Source organism: Monodon monoceros, unplaced genomic scaffold, assembly GCF_005190385.1.
Source record: "Monodon monoceros isolate NGI ecotype Baffin Bay Population unplaced genomic scaffold, NGI_Narwhal_1 Super_Scaffold_10, whole genome shotgun sequence".
Classification (NCBI taxonomy): Eukaryota; Metazoa; Chordata; class Mammalia; order Artiodactyla; family Monodontidae; genus Monodon; species Monodon monoceros.
In genome coordinates, this window is record NW_021703766.1 from 18,946,949 (window position 1) to 18,966,527 (window position 19,579).

Sequence of the window (19,579 nt, forward strand, 5' to 3'; positions counted from 1 at the left end):
TTTCAGTGACAATAGAAAATAGAGTGGAAGGTGACTTAGTCTGGGTCAGGTTCTTTGCTCCTCCTTAGAGGTACCCTGAATAGGTTCTGGGCTAGCATTCATAGGAGATTCATAGGAGAAGGAAGGGAGGGCTGGGTTGTAGAAAGAAGTCCGTTATCCCTGCCCCCACCTCCCCTAGCCCCCATCGGCTGTCCAGTAAGTTGGCCTGTGCACTGGGCTGGGATGGTGAAATATGACAGCACAGGGCTATAAGGCTACTAGCTAAGGCTACCCTACCTGGGCAAGGCTTAGGCTCTTTGGAGGCCTCTCAATGGGGCCAAGACAGGCCCATGAGAGCGGGGAGGGGGGCTGTTCTTACTGACACTTCCAGAGAAAACGAGCTGACTCTAGCTCCCTCAGAGCCATGCAACTCAAAGAAACTTATGGCTCCTCTGTGCATGCTCCTTTGGGGAACCTACATAAAATTGAGAGATCTGTAGATTTTATTTATAACTTAGAGATGTGTGATCTTAGTTGTGATCTTCATGTCTCATTATTACAGCAATAGCTCTCCTTCCCTGCACAGGACCTGGGTCAGGGGAGCAAATAAGTGTCTAATCTTTCCACCTGCCTCTCTCTCTGACATGACCCTGAAGATGAAGAGAAGTACAATATGACATTAGGTTAAACAGTCCTTTGCCCTGTACAGCTCTCTGGCAACATTAGCTACTTGTGCAACCTTGAAGTAGAGACATACCTAGAGCCACTTGCATTATCTTTTCCCATTGATGCCTAATCAATCAGGATTAAAGAAAAGATTGATTCTCAGTCTGAAATACAAGGTACTGACATGTAAAGTGGATGCTGAGCCCAAAGCTAACTTTCAGAAGCCACACCTCTGGTCTGGACTGCACCAGCCTTCTCTCTTATCTCTCTAGCTCCTCTCTGGTCCACTCCACATGGCCGGGGGTCAATCTACTCTTCTTATAGAGAAGATTGCCTTCCCAATCTAAAATCTTTTGGGAGCCATGCGACCTAGCTCCTGTGTATCTCCTCTCAGGCCCTCCATTCCCTGAATGAACCATGTTCCTTCCCATTTCATGGCCATTGCTTATGCTATTTCTCTCTGCAGCTCTCCCCACTGCCTCTGCCCTCAATCCTATGCTTTGCCTGGTGACCTGCTATTCAATTCTTCAGGTCTTGGTTGAAAGATCATTTCTATAGGGGACATTTTCCTGATATCACACCTCCCTCCCAGGCTAGGACAGGTCCCCCAGTTATATACTGTCATAGCACCATGGCCTACATCTTCTCTGCCCGGTGATCCCTCTGGGGGCCTGACTCTTCTACTCTGTACTCTTGGCCTAGGAGGCCCTGCACCCCCTCTACCTGGTACCATTGTACTCATTCTGCCAAGCTTCCACTCAAACAAGTCCTCACTGATGCCTTCTCCAATTCTCCAGAGGAGGAATTACCTACTCTCTGTCTGTCTTTCCAGGATCTCTCTAGGCTTTTATTTAGGCCTGTTTGGTACCAATGGCAAGCTTTGAGCTCCATCACACAACTAAACTGTTGGCTGCTCCAGGAAGACACCAGACCTTGTCACCTTTTCACTATGGTGGGAGAAAACCCAAAACACGTTTGATGAACTGATCAATAGAGGTTCTCCAAAATTTCTGCTAACACAAAACATACCTGGCCATGGATGTTCTTTTTAAACTTCCTACTACACAGTTTCAACTGACACTTGGGAAAAATGTCTAGTGTTCTTTTCTTTTTGACATTTTCAGCCAAACGTTTCTATGTGATATGATGCCTAGGACTAAGTGCCAACTATTTATGTGGGCAGAAGGAAAGAACGACTTGATGGGAGGAGATAGAAAGAAATAAAAAGGACCAACATAGTCTAATTAAAATAAGATTTTTTTCTTAATCTTGTGAGTGAATACCACCATACTAGTGGCAATGACACTGAGAGCCCCCTGGGGCTGAGAGGGAAGCTGCAAAAAAGGTGTGCAGTGCTAGCTCCATAGACTAGGCTCTGGGACAGAGTCTGAAACACTCTGTATTAGATACTAACCCGTATCATGTGCCACTGGTGAGGAGGAAGACAGAGTGCTTTTCCCAAAGGGCGATGATCTCCCCAAATGATGACTCTTCTCAGGCGGCAGGAGTGCTTTCCCAGAATAACCTTTTTGCTCTTTAGTCAGCTGCTGCAGCAGATACTCATTAGTTACCACCAGGGATCTGAGGCATGGGCGAAAAAGACAGTCATGAAGTCATAAAAGCAAAGTCGTTGCCATTCTGACCTGAAATGTTTGCTAAAGATAAATGTAAAAAAATAAATAAATAAAAATTAAAAAATAAATGTAAAATGAAGTAACATCTTTAAATAGAAAGAACTGTCTGATTTATGAGTTGGTTATTTTAAAAGCAGGCAGACAGTTTATTTATTCATTGCAGTTCTGTTTACGTTCCAGACTGACTGTAGCAATAACATAGTTCACATTTTATATAGTGATTGTTCTGATCTTTCCAAAGCACTTTCATGATGAAGTAAGTAGACACACGGGGAGACTAGCACCTGACCAGACCTCCAATTTCTATCCCCAAATCTTAATTTCTACTTCTTCTAATCTATCCTGCCTCTGCAATTAAACTCATGGTGCTAGTCATGACTGTATTCTTGGACTCTGTATTACCATGTAATGTTGGACGCTATCAGAGGCTGCCCCTCCCCGCCAAAAAAGATGCACGCACAGTGCTATTCACTGCAACACTATCTGCGAGAGCAAGACACTGTAATGTCCGTCAGAAGAGGACTAACTGAATACACACACAGCGGAGTCCTATGCATGTATAAAAAGAGCGAGAGCTAACTCTATACGCCACTGCGAAATGATTTCTAGATAAAATGTTAAAGCAACATTATGCCTCTTTTTATATAATAGAGGGGGAACACAAATACACACCCACACCTGCAATGGAAGGCTAGTGGGAAGGAAGGAAAGGATAGAGGAGACAGATAAGGAAGCTAGATTTGTCTGAATTTATCTGATTTTGTGGATCTGACTTTGGGACCATGTAAGTTTTACATTAATTATACACAAGATTAAATCAAAATAATAAAAATATTCCCTATGAATCAAACAAAATGAAATGAATTGAACCTGTATATTGAATTGATGGTTTAACAACACACAGAAGAATTATTTCAAGTTACTCTAAAATATAGCATCACTAAAGATATATATCTTAATGTTCTCAAAGTGTGGTCCCTAGGCCAGAAGCAAGAGCATCACCTGGAAACTTACTAGAAATGCAAATTCTCAGTTCCCAACCCAGATCTGCTGAATCAGAAACTGGTGTGCTCTGGAAAGCAGTATTTTGATCCCTGAGCAAACTGGCCTGGATACAGGTGGTTTGCACACAGAATAGAGTTAATTTGAAAAGTATATAGATTTTAACTTGCCAAGTAAGACAAAGGAGATAAAGGAAAGTAAATATCTGCTTCCAGAAGTCAGCTAGATGGACCCAGTCCTACCTCTGACTTTCGTGGAGAAGGGCCACTATCTCCTCCAGCTTTTTCAGCTGGGCAAGCTCCTGGTTCAGGCAAGCCACCTGCATGTTCAGCTGTTGGTTTTTGTGCAGAAGATCATCTACAAAGGTTACAGTAGCCAGGGGTGAGAGGATTCCAAGTGGCTAGTCTTGAGCAGAGCTTGAGTGATCAGGGAGACATCTTGAAGAGTTGGGGGCCCCACTGCACCCACCTCCACCCTCCATTCATCATTCCCTCCCTTGGAAACAGCAGATATAGTGGCAAGAATATAGGGTTTCGCAACAAACATATCTGAATTAAAATTCAACCACTTAATCTTGCACGCTAGTTCATTTTGGTGAGTTTCACTAGAGCTAGTAACCATGCTGGGTAGCACTGTTATAAGGAGTCAGTGAGACATCTGTGCTCACATAGCATAGGCAGTCAACACATATTTGGTCTCCTTGTATTCTCCATTTTAGTTCATGAATGTATGTCCTTCACTCTGTACGGAATATGTGAAAACATCTAGAACTGTGTCAGGCACATGACAGTAGCTCAGTGAGTGCTTTCAGAAACTGGATTTGTGGCCAAGGTATATCTAGCTTTCCAAATATGTTGCCACTGCCTGCAATAATAAGGTAGGTAAAAGCACAGGAACTCTGGTCCTAAGCAAGTCAGTCTTCTAGAACAGTACTTAAACTTTAATATGCTTACAGATCACCTGGGGATCTTTTTAGAAAACAGATTCTGATTCAGTAGGTCTGAGGTGAGGCCAGATGTTCTATAGGTCTAACAAGCTCCCAGGTGATGCTAATGTTGTGATGTGTGGCTCACATTTTGAGTAGCAAGGTTTTGGAAGGTGGAAATCAGGGCTGCAACAGCTGTATTTATCACCAGTAATCCAAAATAGAGAACTGGGTCTCATGGCTGATTGAAAATAGGTATCTAGGGCTTCCCTGGTGGCGCAGTGGTTAAGAACCCGCCTGTCAATGCAGGGGACATGGGTTCGAGCCCTGGTCTGGGAAGATCCCACATGCCACGGAGCAACTAAGTCCGTGCGCCACAGCTACTGAGCCTGTGCTCTAGAGCCTGCGAGCCACAACTACTGAAGCCTGCGTGCCTAGAGCCCGTGTTCCGCAACATGAGAAGCCACTGCAATGAGAAGTCCGCACGCCTCAACGAAAAGTAGCCCCCGCTCGCCGCAACTAGAGAAAAGCCCGCGCGCAGCAACGGACACCCAACGCAGCCAAAAATAAATAAATAAATAAATTTATTTAAAAAAAAGAAAGTAGGTACCTAGTGAATAAACACCTATTTATTTTCAGTGCAGGTAAGTGGAGAATGACGTCTTGATAATTCAGGCTTATGAATATCAGATAGTGATGAGATTCAACTCTGGAAATTCAATGCTGATTTCCAAATCAAATTCCTCATTCAAATCCAAATACCCATAATGTTTGTTTGTGGGTGCTGAGCTAGAAGCTTAAAGTCGAGGTAGACTTTATCTACCTAAACTATACTAATAATAAAGTAGTACAAATCAAGAATTCAATGGGGTATTATTTTTCACTTATCATAATGGCAAAAAAATATAATACCCAGTGTTGGCAAGGGTGAAATGAAAAGGCATTCAAATACATACTTACTGCCGATATAAGTGTAAACTGAAACCATCTTTCTTGGGAATGATGTGTGTAACCTCATGATGTGTGTAAACCTCAAAAATGTCCACATCTTTTGACCCACTAATTCTACTTCTAGGAATGTCTGCTAGGAAAATAGTCTAAAATGTACACAAAGATCTATATACACAGATATTAATAGCTGCATTATTTATCACAGCATAAATATTAGGACTCTCAGCTCCATCAGAAGAGAAGAAAGAGAATCTTAGAGAAGCATTTTCACTCTAGGGTCTTTTCTTCTATTTCAGGTCTTTCGAATGTTTGGAAATTCTTAGAATTAGAATTATTTATAATATAAAAGTGGCAGCTTTATTTAATAGCTAACATTAAAAACAACTATATAGAGGACTGAATAGAGAAATATGGTATATTCGTGTAACATTATAGGAAATGCCTGTGCTATTAAATTAATAACATTAGGTTGTAGAAATCAATTGCCTAGGGTAGAGAGTACTGGGAACTGAGTGCACAAGGGTCAAACTTTCTAGAGTACAGAAGTGTTCTGTATTTTGACTGGGATGGAGTTAAATGAATATATATATATCTGTCAAAACTCATCAAACTTAAAATGTGTGTATTTTGTTGTACATAAATTAGTTTTTAAAAATCAAGACACAAATTTTAATTCTGAGTTAAATATATGTATAGGCATATGGTGAAAGAAAATATACCAAAAACACTAATTGTAGTTATTTCTGGGTAGTGAGATTATATTTTCCTTATATTTTTCAAACTTTCTGTAAAGAACACGATCTTCTGCTATAATCAGAAAAAACAAGTGTCTTTCTCAAAAATAATGACAATAATAACACATTTGTAAATGCTTTACACTGATAAAAGAGTAAACTCTTTTACTCTGGTAACTCAAGTCACCTGCATTACAACTCTGAAGCTAGATGGTTGTTTCCATTTAGGAAGCCATGTGAGCTCTGGATGACGAAGCTTATTAAACGGGCCATCTATAAACAAACGGTTGTCTTGGGATGCACCACACATTGCTTTCCTGAACTTACCATAAGTGTGGGACTGGTGCCCACTCACAATCGAGGTGGTAGCACCTTCCTCCAATTGCTGGATTTTTTCTGACAAAATAAGGTTTTCCTCCAGCACTCTGACCAGTTTTTGCTTCAAACTTTCCTTTAGATTAGAAAACAAAATACAAACACATTAAGAATCTGAAATTCTGAGGACTGCTTTTAGAAAACTGAAAAAATCTTTCCTCTGTTTAGTGATAAACTGAATGGAGGTCAGCATCTCTCTTTCTCACTAGAATTTTAATTCATTGGTAAACATAGCTCAAGTGCAGCAAACAAATTTATCACATGCAATTGCAATCTTTCCTGTGAGTTATCCACTACTCTTGCAGAACAAGTGGTTGTTCTGACAAGTGGCCAGCATCTGAGTCACCTATCTAAAGTTTCTAGAAACTAAACTGGATGCCTGAAAATCCTCTAATGTTAAGAAAAGGGGGGGAAAAAGCCTAAGAATATGAGTCCCTTCTTTCGCTCCCAGAGCCAGCAGCCTAACACTCTAGGAATGGCCCCTGGTTTAGGGCTCTCCATTAGAAGGGAGGAAAGATAATCCCAGAGACATCTAACTTCCCTCATCTGAATCAAACCATAACCTTCAAGAACATTGTCCTAAATGTTTTCATTCTAGGGCCTTTTTTTTTTCTTTTTCCATTTCAAGTCTTTCCTTAGAATTTTTGGATTAGGGCTAGGATTAGGGAGTCATCCCTGCAAAACCTCCAAGCTGTCCCTGCAAGTTTTGTGTCCCAGATTTGCACAGACTGACTTTTCTAAATTTCAGTTCAGAAACATCTAGATGCTCATGGTGATGATGTTCTTTATGGCACAGACCTGTTCTAGTCTTGTGCCCCATCCTTTTCTAGTAAAGGAAGAGTAGGAAAAGAAGCTGAGAGCAGCATACCATGTCATTAGGGACCAGCTGCCCCGTCGTCTTCAGTTCCATCTCCCTCTTGTGGGAGGGTTTTGATGTATCTTCAGGACGTGAGTGACACCACTGCTGAGAAGGAGCAGGGACTACCAAAGTCAGAAGAAGATCTCGGGCAGGACCTGCCAAAAATTCAGGTTGGGCACACGGGCCAATCTTAAAAGCTAAAGCACAGAATTCCTGGTCAATAACTACCAGCTCTGTAGGACAAACAGGGTAATCTAATATCCCCTTTTTTCAAGAATTTAGTAAGTGGCTGTAAGAGATGTTTCATGATGGAGATAAAAAATTATCGGCTTCCCTGGTGGCGCAGTGGTTAAGAATCCACCTGCCAATGCAGGGGACAAGGGTTCAAGCCCTGGTCTGGGAAGTTCCCACATGCCACGGAGCAACGAAGGCCGTGCGCCACAACTACTGAGACTGCGCTCTAGAGCCCGCGAGCTACAACAACTGAGCCCACGCACCACAACTACGGAAGCCCGCGTTCCTAGAGCCTGTGCTCCGCAACGAGAAGCCACCGCAATGAGAAGCCCATGCACCGCAACGAAGAGTAGCCCCCGCTCACTGCAACTAGAGAAAGCACGCACGCTGCAAGGAAGACGCAATGCAGCCAAAAATAAATAAATAAAATTAATTTAAAAAATTATATCCCACATCTATGGAGAAACAACAGCAGACCCACGTGAGTGCATGCTCTGTGCTATTATCTAATCACTGATGAGTGGCTCCTGGGGATAATTTCCTACAAAACAAGAGCAAAGGATCAATGTGGGAAGGAAAGTAACTGGGCTAAGACTTCTTTTCCTGTATGTCCTTTTAGAAATGAAAAAAAGAGGGCTTCCCTGGTGGCGCAGTTGTTAAGAATCTGCCTGCCAATGCAGGGGGACACGGGTTTGAGACCTGGTCCGGGAAGATCCCACATGCCTCGGAGCAACTAAGTCCGTGAGCCACAGCTACTGAAGCCCGCGCGCCTAGAGCCCGTGCTCCGCAACAAGAGAAGCCACCACAATGAGAAGCCCTCACACTGTAACAAAGAGTAGCCCCCACTCACCACAACGAAAGCCCGCGCACAGCAACAGACCCAGCGCAGCCAAAAATAAATAAATAAAAGAAATTTAAAAAAAGAAAAGTTAAGCCCAAACAACTTTAAAGTTTCTAGTTTTTTACTTAAACTTTTACCACCACCAACAGCTCCTTGAATTCTTCTTACATTAAACAACAAATAAACACATGGGGACAATATTTGCAAAACTGTTTTCTCCCAAGTTCCTAAAAAAGAAGCCCTAAAAAAGAGTCCACATCATTTAGTCACTGGAGTTTTTTGAATCATATTTTTTGAATCGAATATTTCAACAGGCATCTCAGAACCCTAATGATCAAACCCAATTTCTGTTGTATTTATTGTTGGCACTTTCCCAAGGATCATAAAATCCTTTTGTAATCATTAACATGACCATGCTCTATTTTATATCTCATCACTCAAAGACTGTCAAGAAAAACTTACAGGAGGAACAAGACAATTGGTACATGAGGGAAGAGTGCTGATAAAAACAAACAGGGAAGGGAATTCTCTAGAGGTCCAGTGGTTAGGACTCGGTGCTTTCACTGCAGTGGGCCCGGGGTTCGATCCCTGGTCGGGGAATTAAGATCCTGCAAGCTGTTCTGTGCAGCCAAAAACAAACAAGCAAACAAACAACAGGTTAGAAGAAGATTATAAGAAAAATGCAGGTTTGTCAATCACTGTGTGGCTGAGAAATTTTGGTAAGTGATCATGAGAACAATTTTCCCTGCAAGTTAAGGGGACTGAGTGGCTTTTATCAGAACATAGAGCAGAAACACGAAGCAGAAGCAAGGTCTGAGCCCTTCTCCAGGAACTGAGAATGCACTCACTTACCCAGAAACTTCTTGTTGAGGAGGAGGGAGCCGGAACCGTTCCAGTGCTTATCCACAAGCTCCAGGAGCTGTCTGAGGACAGTGGCCACATGGGATGCTCTGGCAGAGATTGGGGGACTGTGGTTTCCTGGCAAACCATGCAAACTGCCCAGGTCACTAGAGAGAGGCTCAAGAAAAAAAACAAAAAAACCAACCATTTGTCATTCTAATGCAATAAGGGAAGTAAAAATCCAGACATTTAAAGCGTTAACATTGGGCTTCCCTGGTGGCGCAGTGGTTGAGAGTCCACCTGCCGATGCAGGGGACACGGGTTCGTGCCCTGGTCCGGGAAGATCCCACATGCCGCAGAGTGGCTGGGCCCGTGAGCCATGGCCGCTGAGCCTGCGCGTCTGGAGCCTGTGCTCCACAATGGGAGAGGCCACAACAGTGAGAGGCCCGCGTACCGCAAAAAAAAAAAAAAGTGTTAACATTAAAAAAAGAAAGTTGGTTTCATCTTTCAATTTGGATTTGAATAGAATATTAATGTCTAAGGCAAATACAATAAAATATACAAGGATAATTTCAAAGGTAACAGTATCTTCTATGATAATTTTCTGTAGAGATTTTTAGAAGAAAACAAAAAATGTTTTAACACCTATGTCTATGGCTCAATGTATTATGTTATGTAATATGGAAAGATTAAACTGTAGAACATTTTTTAAGGTATTATATATCATAAAATAAAATGGGGAGTAATTTAATAAAAGTCATAACTCATAAGTTTATATTTAGTATATTAATATATAATAAACATAAACATCCCATAACATTTTAAATGTTATGTTAAATGTTATTGTTGGACCCAGTACTAAAGATACTTTTTATTCAATAAGAATCTTATGTATATAGATGTATAGGTAGAGCTCTCCAATGAAACTCCCAATTGTTTATTCATTCAGATATGATGTATATGTCTATTTATTTAGTCATGTCTGAATGAATAAAAAACAATTGGGAATTTTACTGGACAGATCAATCTACAAATCTTTTCTGTAGGGTCTCAAGGGACTTCAAGAAAGCTGTTATATATTAAAAACATCCAAATTATTTCTCAATCTTTGGCTCTTTTGATATTAAAACTATAGATGATTAATTAGATAATGCTGTCATATATGACAACTGTGAAGCAGAACACCAGACACTGATACCTATGACTTGAGTCACACAGGTGGTCTATAATTAATAAGGAAAAGCATTACAAATGGGATAAACATTTATTCAACAGATCTGTACTGAACACTGATCATGTGCATGGAGAGCTCTACATAAGGACTGTGAACATATGAAGAAGTAAAAGGTGAGGTCCTTAAGAAGTTAACAACCTGATTAGGAAGAAAAGTCATAGAAAAACTGGTTACACTACAAGCCCACTTGAGAGGATCTTGTCAAAAATGGATATTTACTGTCATTGGTTTTTCATGTATTGGTAATTCTGTGTACGCATCATGGAACAACTTAGAAACACATACATGCCTTTACGTATTTTCTTTCATTTATCACAATGCAGTGAGAGTGAGGGATAATTTTTTTTATGAACTTTGGAATAATTTTGTTACTTTTAATTTTCAGCAAATTAAAAGCTGAAAAGCCATGCCTCATGGCTTTTAAAATTTTTTTTTTTTTTTTTTTTTTTGCGGTACGCGGGCCTCTCACTGTTGTGGACTCTCCTGTTGCTCCAGACGCACAGGCTCAGCGGCCATGGCTCACGGGCCCAGCCGCTCCGCAGCATGTGGGATCTTCCCAGACCGGGGCACGAACCCGCGTCCCCTGCATCGGCAGGCGGACTCTCAACCACTGCGCCACCAGGGAAGCCCTAAAAATTAATTTTTATAATTTGTCTATGATTCTAAAGTCAGTTGGTCAAAAATAAATTTTCACAAATTCATGTTTGGTTTAATTTTGTGTGTGTTTTTTATATGGGATTATTTTTTATAACTTTATTTTTTTAACATCTTTATTGGGGTATAATTGCTTTACAATGGTGTGTTAGTTTCTGCTTTATAACAAAGTGAATCAGTTATACATATACATATGTTCCCATATCTCTTCCCTCTTGCGTCTCCTTCCCTCCCACCCTCCCTATCCCACCCCTCCAGGCGGTCACAAAGCACCGATCTGATATTCCTGTGCTATGCGGCTGCTTCCCACTAGCTATCTACCTAACGTTTGGTAGTGTATATATGTCCATGCCTCTCTCTCGCTTTGTCACAGCTCACCCTTCCCCCTCCCCATATCCTCAAGTTATAACTTTTTAAATGCTATTCTGATTTATACCTTTCTAGAAACTGAACAGTGTATTTCTTTTATATTTATATTCAAACAGCTCTTTTACAACTCTTCATATAAAGAAATATAGTATCTAACAGGAAAAAATAAATGGGAATTTTTAAGATAGTCCAGAAAAGTGCATTGAGATTTTAATTGCTATTTTAACAATCCTATCACATGAAATAGAGGTGGAAAAATCTCCTAGAACACGTCTTATTAATATAGCACCCAAATATCCTAAGTGTTTCTGTACCTTCGCCCTAAATACATTAACACCAGTGCTCTTTGTCTGGAAAAATAGGCATCAGTGGCTGAAAATGGAAAACAAAAAAGGACCAAAAAGTCAAAAAAGTATTACAAGACTGCCCCCTTTGGTGCACAAAAATTACAACCACCTCCAAAGTTTTGAAAACTGAATAGAAAGTATTTAAAGGGTAAAAAAACCAACCAGTGAAACAACAAAACCCCCTTATAAACCCATGTCAATGTGCAAAAAGATTTCCATCAACTGAAAAATAAGTGACTAGAAATAGTTGTTTTTGACCAAATCCCCTGCTTTCTCACAAGGCAGTAAATGATTAAATGATTCGTATGACAAAGATTATGGGTTCAAGGGAAGAGCATGCCCCAAGAGCTATAGTTCTTTTAACTAATGAGAAGAAAGCTTCATGATGGAAGTAGGGCCTGGAGAAAAATTAATATTCAAACAGATGAGAGGAGAGAAGAAGGCATTCTCCATGGAGGGATGTATGCAATGGCAGCAACAAAACTTAGTTACTAAGTAAGAACAACACTAACTATCATACTACAATTTTATGAAATGATTGTATTGTGTATGTGGGAATGGCTCTTGATTTGTTGTTCATTCTCAGCTAAAAATCCCTTGGAAAATCTAATTCATCTTCTTAATCTAATTCATCTTGGAAAAAATTGGAATAATTTAAATTCCTGGAAAGGAAAGCAATGCTTTTAGAAGAAAGATCCCAAGCAAGTTAGTGATTTGTAGCCAAAGCAAATGTGTAAACATGATAGGATTATAAACATCAATGCTACAGAGATCACTCTTCAGCCAACCCTGAGGCCCTGGCAACTTCTGCATTCCTTCCTGTGGTAAACTCTGTTCACCACTTCTTATTATCAATGTACTTCTCCACCATGTTTATGCTCTGGAAGTAGATTAGGGACCCTGCTCCCTATGACATAAATGAGGAAATGCTGCAGAAGGGGAATGACCTTCCCAAGGGCAAAAGAATCACAGGCTTTGGCCTGGCAGTATTACCCACTGGCCTCTGAAAATCCCTTTGAATTTCTACCTCTTTTCATCCGAAGCACCACCACCAAAACAGAACCCCATTCTGCTCTTGGACCTGATGTGATTTTGCACAAGCACAAACAAGCCAACACTTGCCTCGCTGCCTGTAGCATCTCTGAAACCATGTTTTGGATTCAGGGTATCAAGGATATTTTCTTTCCGTTTGGATCCTCTTCTCGATGGGCTTAATGGCCCCTTGGTCAAACTCTCTCTGTTTTCTGAAGTCCCAGTAGGCAACAGCAGTGTCCGCAGAGAGTCTCCCAGGATGGTGTTGTTTGGGAAAGAACCATGTGCTGGTGTTAAATCGCCGAGGCTGGTGGATAAGTTTTGCTCTACATTCACCAGCAGAGCAGGGTCGCTGTTGAAATGGGTTGTGGCATACAGATCTGTGAAGGAAACAGGCCAGGAGATGAACCTGCTCTTCAACTCTCTCATGTCTTACTTCCATCCTTACCCTGTCTGGAGCCCAAGGGTCATAATGATCTCTCCCTAGCATATACCCTCAACTTTCTGGACCCTTTCTCTCTCCCTCCACCTGACAAAACCCCAACTCTGGTTAAATCCAACTGTGCACATACTCCAAGCCTACAGCAGAGCAGTGGGAAGTGACTGGAGAACAACATATATCTCTTTCCAACATCTTCACTTTAAATTCATAACCACTATCTTAACTGGGCCCGGCTATCCTAATACATTACTCTAACCAATTTACTCTTCTATTCTTTTTTTTAATTTTAATTTATATTGGAGTATAGTTGATTAACAATGTTATATTGGTTTCAGGTGTACAGCAAAGTGATTCAGTCTTACATATACATGTATCTACTCTTTTTCAAATTCTTTTCTCATTTTTTAAAATGTTTATTTATTTGGCTGCGCTGGGTCTTAGTTGCAGCATGCAGGATCTTTAGTTGCGGCATGTGGGATCTAGTTCCCTGACCAGGGATCAAACCTGGGCCCCGTGCATTAGGAGCGAGGAGTCTTAGCCACTGGACCACCAGGGAAGTCCTACTCTTGTATTCTTTGAGATCACTATTTCACATCTCTCTTCTCCTCAAACTTCCAACACCTTCTCCCCCCTCCTCACTCTCAGTTGCTGATCTCTTTACTTCTCTGAGCAAAAGAGAGGCAATCAAAGAAAACATCTATGTGATCTAACCACTAAATCTACCAATTCCATCTGTATTTGTGTCTATAAATTCCCTCCCTTCCTTCTTGTAATAGATGAACTATCTGTGCTTCTATCCAAGGCCAACCTCTCCACTGGTGGACTGGATTCCATCTCCTCTTGACCACTCCCCAATTTTTTTTCTTGTAATTGTCCCTTTTCTCTCCTGCATCATCAATTTTCCCTCTACTGGATCATTTCCACCATGATCTCCTTGATTCCATCCCCCTTCCAGCTACATTTCCATGTCTTTGCTCCCCTTCACTGCAAAACTCCTTGAAGGGGTCATATATACTCGGTAACTCTACCGCTTCTCCTTTGATTCTTTCTCGAACTCACCTCAACAAGGCTTTTATTAACAACGCATCTCCTGAAGCTGCTCACTAATGCGTTGCCAAATACCATGATCATTTCTCAGTCCCAGAAGTGTTAAAGACATCTATTAAGGACATCTGACAATGTATTTATAACTCCCTCCTTCTTGAAACATATTCTTCACTTGGCTTCCAGAATACCACTCCTTCTTGGCTTTTTTTTTTTCTCCTACCTTAGTAGCTGCCTCTTTCTTGCTCTCCATGATGGTTTCTCTTTATCTACGAGATTTCTAATTGTTGGAGGACTCAGATTAGTCCTCAGATATCTTTTCTATCTATATTCACTCCCTTGGGGAGATCTCATCTAGTCTGTTTTAATGCCATCCACACACTTAATTCCCAGCCCCACCTTCTTCCCTGAACTCCAGACTAATATGTCTACTTATCAAATTGGCATCTCTGAGAAGTTTTAATAGGCACCTCAAACTTAAGCTGACAAAGACCAACTCTTGGTATCCATCCTAAAACCTGTTCCTCACACTCTTTTCCATCTGAGTAAAATGGTAACTCCATTCTTCCAGTTATTCAGACTTGAAACCTAGGAGTTATCCTTGACCTTCTTTCTCTCACACTTCATCCTCAATCCACCAACAAATCATGGAGTGTTATCTTCAGAACATATTCAGAATCTATTTCTCACCACCTACACTGCTATCTCTCTAGTTCAAGCTACCATCATCTCTTATCCAGATTCTAATCTGTTAATTTTAAAAACTTCTATCCTTGCTCTCCATTGTCTATTCTCAACTCAGCAGCCAGAGTAATTCTTAAGTTAGATCATGTCACTCCTCTGCTACAAACTCTCCAACAGCTTCTGATCTCACCCAGAATAAATGTCTGGCTATCTGACTTCATCTATACTCTTTACCTGGCTCACTCTGCAGCAGCAGCCCTGGCCTCCTCATTGTTTCTTGAACATGCCAAGCATGTTCCAGCCTCAGGAACTTTGCACTTACTATTTCCACTGTCTAAAATTTCTCCCCCCAGTTATCCACATGGCTCACACTCTCACTTCATTCAAGTCTCTACTTTTATGATATCTCACCTGAGAAGCTTACCCTGACCATTCTATCTAAAACATCACCTCCTCCATATTACTCTCTAATATCCTTATGTTACTTTCCTTCACAACACTTATCATAACCTGACATATATTTTATGTTTATTTTTGTTTGCTACTTCATCTGCAGAGATAGAATAGTATCTGGCACATAGTGGGTATTCAATACATTTTGTTGAATAAATAAATAACTAAGGAGTGGTCTCTTACCCTTAAACTAGCTTTTTCTGAAAAAGTAACTCAGAATAGAAGTGCTTGTGGCCAGAGAAGACTAGATGTAACTAAAAATATGTCCCAGGATGCTATCAATATTTAACTAAAATAACATATAGTTATGAATCTGCATTTCTATAAATTGTCTATAAATTTTCTCTAATATATCTATCATGTTAAACACATACCCTGCAGATTTCTCAAGGCTCTATGGACCACTGGTGACTTTATTTATTTATTTATTTATTTTCAGCTTGCAGGATCTTAGTTCCCCAACCAGGGATTGAACCCACGCCCTAGGCAGTGAAAGTACAGAGTCCTAACCACTGGACTGCCAGGGAATTCCCCAATCTAAGAAATATTAATTCCAAAATTTCCAGTTATACTTCAATCTTCATGCCTATGAAAGAGGTCTATAAACTAACAGGAAGCTATTACCTGAACTAAGCTTCAAAAGCCTTCCAGTGCTGAAGTCAGGGTTTGACAGAGAAGTCAGTAAGTCTCCGCAGGAATGGGATGTGGTGGCCTTCATGTTATTTGAAGGTTTTGTGCTATATTCTCGGTAGTTCCTGCTTCTCTGAGGCCTTTTACCAAGACTTCCATGCAGGGATGGATTTTGAGAATAATGACTATCATCATTTTCTAGACCAGCATCTGAAGTTAACTGATAGGGATGAATCTGTCTAGAATCACCCACATCCAGGCGTTTACCCAATGAGGCGTCATGGGTAAGCTGATAAGTATCAGGTTTTGGTATCAAATCCTTTTCTGGAGAAGAACCTGAAGACTTGTTGTCCAAAAAAGATATTCGGTACCCTTCTCTAGCCATCTTCTCTGGGGTTCGAACTGTGGATTGATGAGGCAAGTAGCGTCTGAATTCTAACCATCACCAAGGGGGAAAAAAAAACAAAAGACAATGAGAATTCTTCTTAGGGTATCCTTGTTCACTGGATATACCTCTGTCTACCAAAAAAAAGTTCTCAGGAAGAGATGGTTTATAATTTTTATAAATGGTAGCATAAAGTGATAAAAGGATTCCTACATGGAAAAACAAAACATGTTGGACATTGTGTAGACAGTAAAGAATCTGTAACATTCTGGAGACAAATTTCATGTCAACCTAATCCTGTATGAATTTCCTTCTAAAACTGTAGCGTCAGAGTTTTCTATATACGATTTCTACTATTTTGGTGCACCCCCACATGACAAAAGTTGTGATCTTAGGTATTCAGACAATAGTTGGTAGGTCTATGATTTCATAGACGCCTCGCAATAAAGCTAAACTCACTCCTACCCCCAACCTCTACCCAGAGGATCTAGGTTCACACATTGGGAACCACTACCCTAAGCAAATTAAATGGCAGGAAATGCAAAACCTATGAAAATCCCTAATCCAGCTATGAAGTATTTCTCTCAGACAGGTGTATCTGTCATCTCCAAAAAGCCTCAGAGTAGGGCAAGTAGAGTATCAGACAAAAAGAGAAGTCTTTGTGCTCCGTGGGGCTTTCAGAGATTCATACGCTTGAAGGCCTTCCTGAGTTAGTCACATTAACTTTAAAAAAGTGGAACCAAGTACCTTCTATCTCTACAGAACCTTTAAGAATATCAACATTTTTACCAAGGGCCAGTCTATACAGTAGGGGAAAGGTTATAGAACAATATCTTTATGTAAGAAAAAGAATCTAAGAACAAGTAATGAGATTAGATAATTCAGACTATCCCTCCTGTTGAAGATATTTAAAAAGTGGGATGATATACGTTCTTAAAAGCATCAAAGAGCTAATAAGCTAGTGAGGAATCTCTAGGCCAAAATCTAGAAAACCGCAAGAACTCATATAGGTGGGTCTAGCACTTAAAGTGACTTTTACCCTAAGGCGCTTTAGAGTGAAAGGTACAGAAGTCCAAGTTCAGGATCCATCCAAGGTAAGGAGTAGGAGAAACCACCCCCTCACCCACTCCCCACATTAATATGGAATCCTAATCAGGATATAATCTTCAAAGTAAAGGTAAACTGGAAATAAACCAGCCCTTGTACACTGGTAATCCAGGTTTGCATCATCTGGGTGGTCCAGGGAACCTCAAGTCTTAAGCTTGGATTAAGGTGATTCCAGGCTGATAGTTCCCCAGGCAACTGGTAGAAGCAAATGAAAATCTGATCTGGAAAAGATATCTTCATGTAAGACTTTAAATCATTCCTACAAATAGTTTTTAAAATACAATAGCCAGCAAGTAGCCAAAACAAAAAAGGAAATAAGACAACACAAGTGAGAATGAGTAGAAAAGCCAGACAACATGCACAAAAATTGGAATTAACAGATGCAGCCTATAAGATGGCTATTTTTACTATGTTTAAAGATATATAAAACAGCTGGGTGGGCTTCCCTGCTAGCGCAGTGGTTGGGGGTCCGCCTGCCAATGCAGGGGATGCGGGTTCATGCCCTGGTCCGGGAGGATCCCGCATGCCGCGGAGCGGCTGGGCCCGTGGGCCGTGGCCGCTGGGCCTGCGCGTCTGAAGCCTGTGCCGCCAAAAAAGTGACCCAGCAGATTTGAAAAAGAACCAAATCGAATTTATAAAACTTAAAATAAACTACTGAGATTAAGAATTCAGAAGACAAGCTTAACAACAGATTAGACACAGCTGAAAAGAATGTTAGTGAATTTAAATATGGGTCAGAAGGAGTTATCCAGAATGCAGATCAAACCAAAGAAAGATAAAAAATATAAAAGAATAAGAGACAAAGAGGACAAAGTGAAAGAGGACATACATTTACTTAATCAAGAGTCCCAGAAGGACAAGATAGAAAAAATGGGACATAAATAATTTTTGAAGCACTTTACAGAAATAATGAGACAGAATTCACAAATTCAAGTGTAGTAAATACCAAACAGGATAAACAAAAAGAAGTCCACACACCATAGTGAAATGCAGAAAATCAAAGACAATTGGAAAATCTTAAAAGCAGCCAGAGGAAAAATAAGACAGATTATCCTTGCAGGAGTGACAGATTTCTAGCTCAGTGGTCCCCAACCTTTTTGGCACCAGGGACCGGTTTTCGTGGGCGACAATTTTTCCACGGACCTGGTCGGGGGCGTGGGGGTGTTTCAGGTGGTAATGCAAGTGATGGTTCAGCCAGTGATGTGAGCGATGGTTCAGCTGGTAATGCAAGCAATGGGGATCGATGGGGAGCGGTAGATGAAGCTTCGCTCGCTCGCCCGTCACTCACCTCCTGCTGTGCAAGCCCAGGGATGGGGGTGGGGGGGACCCCTGTTCTAGCTGACTTCTCAAAAGCAACTACAAAAGATAGAATACAGTGTAATACCTTCAATATTTTGAAAGAAATAACTGCCAACATAGAAACTTATACCCAGGGCTTCCCTGGTGGCACAGTGGTTGAGAATCTGCCTGCCAATGCAGGGGACACAGGTTCGAGCCCTGGTCTGGGAAGATCCTACATGCCACGGAGCAACTAGGTCCATGAGCCACAACTACTGGGCCTGCGCGTCTGGAGCCTGTGCTCCGCAACAAGAGAGGCCGCGATAGTGAGAGGCCCACGCACCGTGATGAAGAGTGGCCCCCACTCGCCGCAACTAGAGAAAGCCCTCGCACAGAAACAAAGACCCAACACAGTCAAAAGTAATAAAAAAAAAAAAAAAAAAAGAAAGAAAGAAACTTATACCCAGCCAAAATACCCTTTAAGAATGATAGTGAAATTGGGGCATTTTCAGACAAAAACTGAAAGAATTCATCACAAATAGATCCACACTAAAGAAAATTCTAAAAGATGTACTATAAGCTAGAGGAAAACTATCTCAGAAGTGAAGTCTGGGATTAAAAAAAAAGAGACGTAAAGGGACTGCCCTGGCAGTCCAGTGGTTTAGAATCCATGCTTCCAATACAGGGGGTGCAGGTTTGATCCCTGGTCAGGGAACTAAGATCCCACATGCCGCGTGGTGCGGCCAAAAAATTAAAATAAAAAAAAAAGAGCAAAGTGGTAAATACATGGATAAATTTAAATGAACAATGACTTTATAAAAATAGTATCTTGTGAATTTTAAAAATATAGAGAATTAAAATCTATAATAATACATAAATC

General features: G+C 40.8%; 1 protein-coding gene across 1 annotated transcript in view; it reads right to left on the bottom strand.

Moving 5' to 3' along the window:
* Nucleotides 1-1,922: 1,922 nt before the first annotated feature.
* Nucleotides 1,923-19,579, bottom strand: part of LRRC36 (leucine rich repeat containing 36) — a 45,636-nt gene continuing 27,979 nt past the window's right edge. The window contains exons 8-14 of the mRNA XM_029207150.1: nt 15,924-16,364; nt 12,767-13,056; nt 9,053-9,218; nt 7,135-7,280; nt 6,219-6,342; nt 3,524-3,638; nt 1,923-2,226 (exon numbers count right to left, since the gene is read on the bottom strand). Coding sequence (XP_029062983.1) covers nt 2,055-2,226; nt 3,524-3,638; nt 6,219-6,342; nt 7,135-7,280; nt 9,053-9,218; nt 12,767-13,056; nt 15,924-16,364 — 1,454 coding nt within the window. The 3' untranslated portion in view covers nt 1,923-2,054. The remainder of the gene's footprint in view (nt 2,227-3,523; nt 3,639-6,218; nt 6,343-7,134; nt 7,281-9,052; nt 9,219-12,766; nt 13,057-15,923; nt 16,365-19,579) is intronic.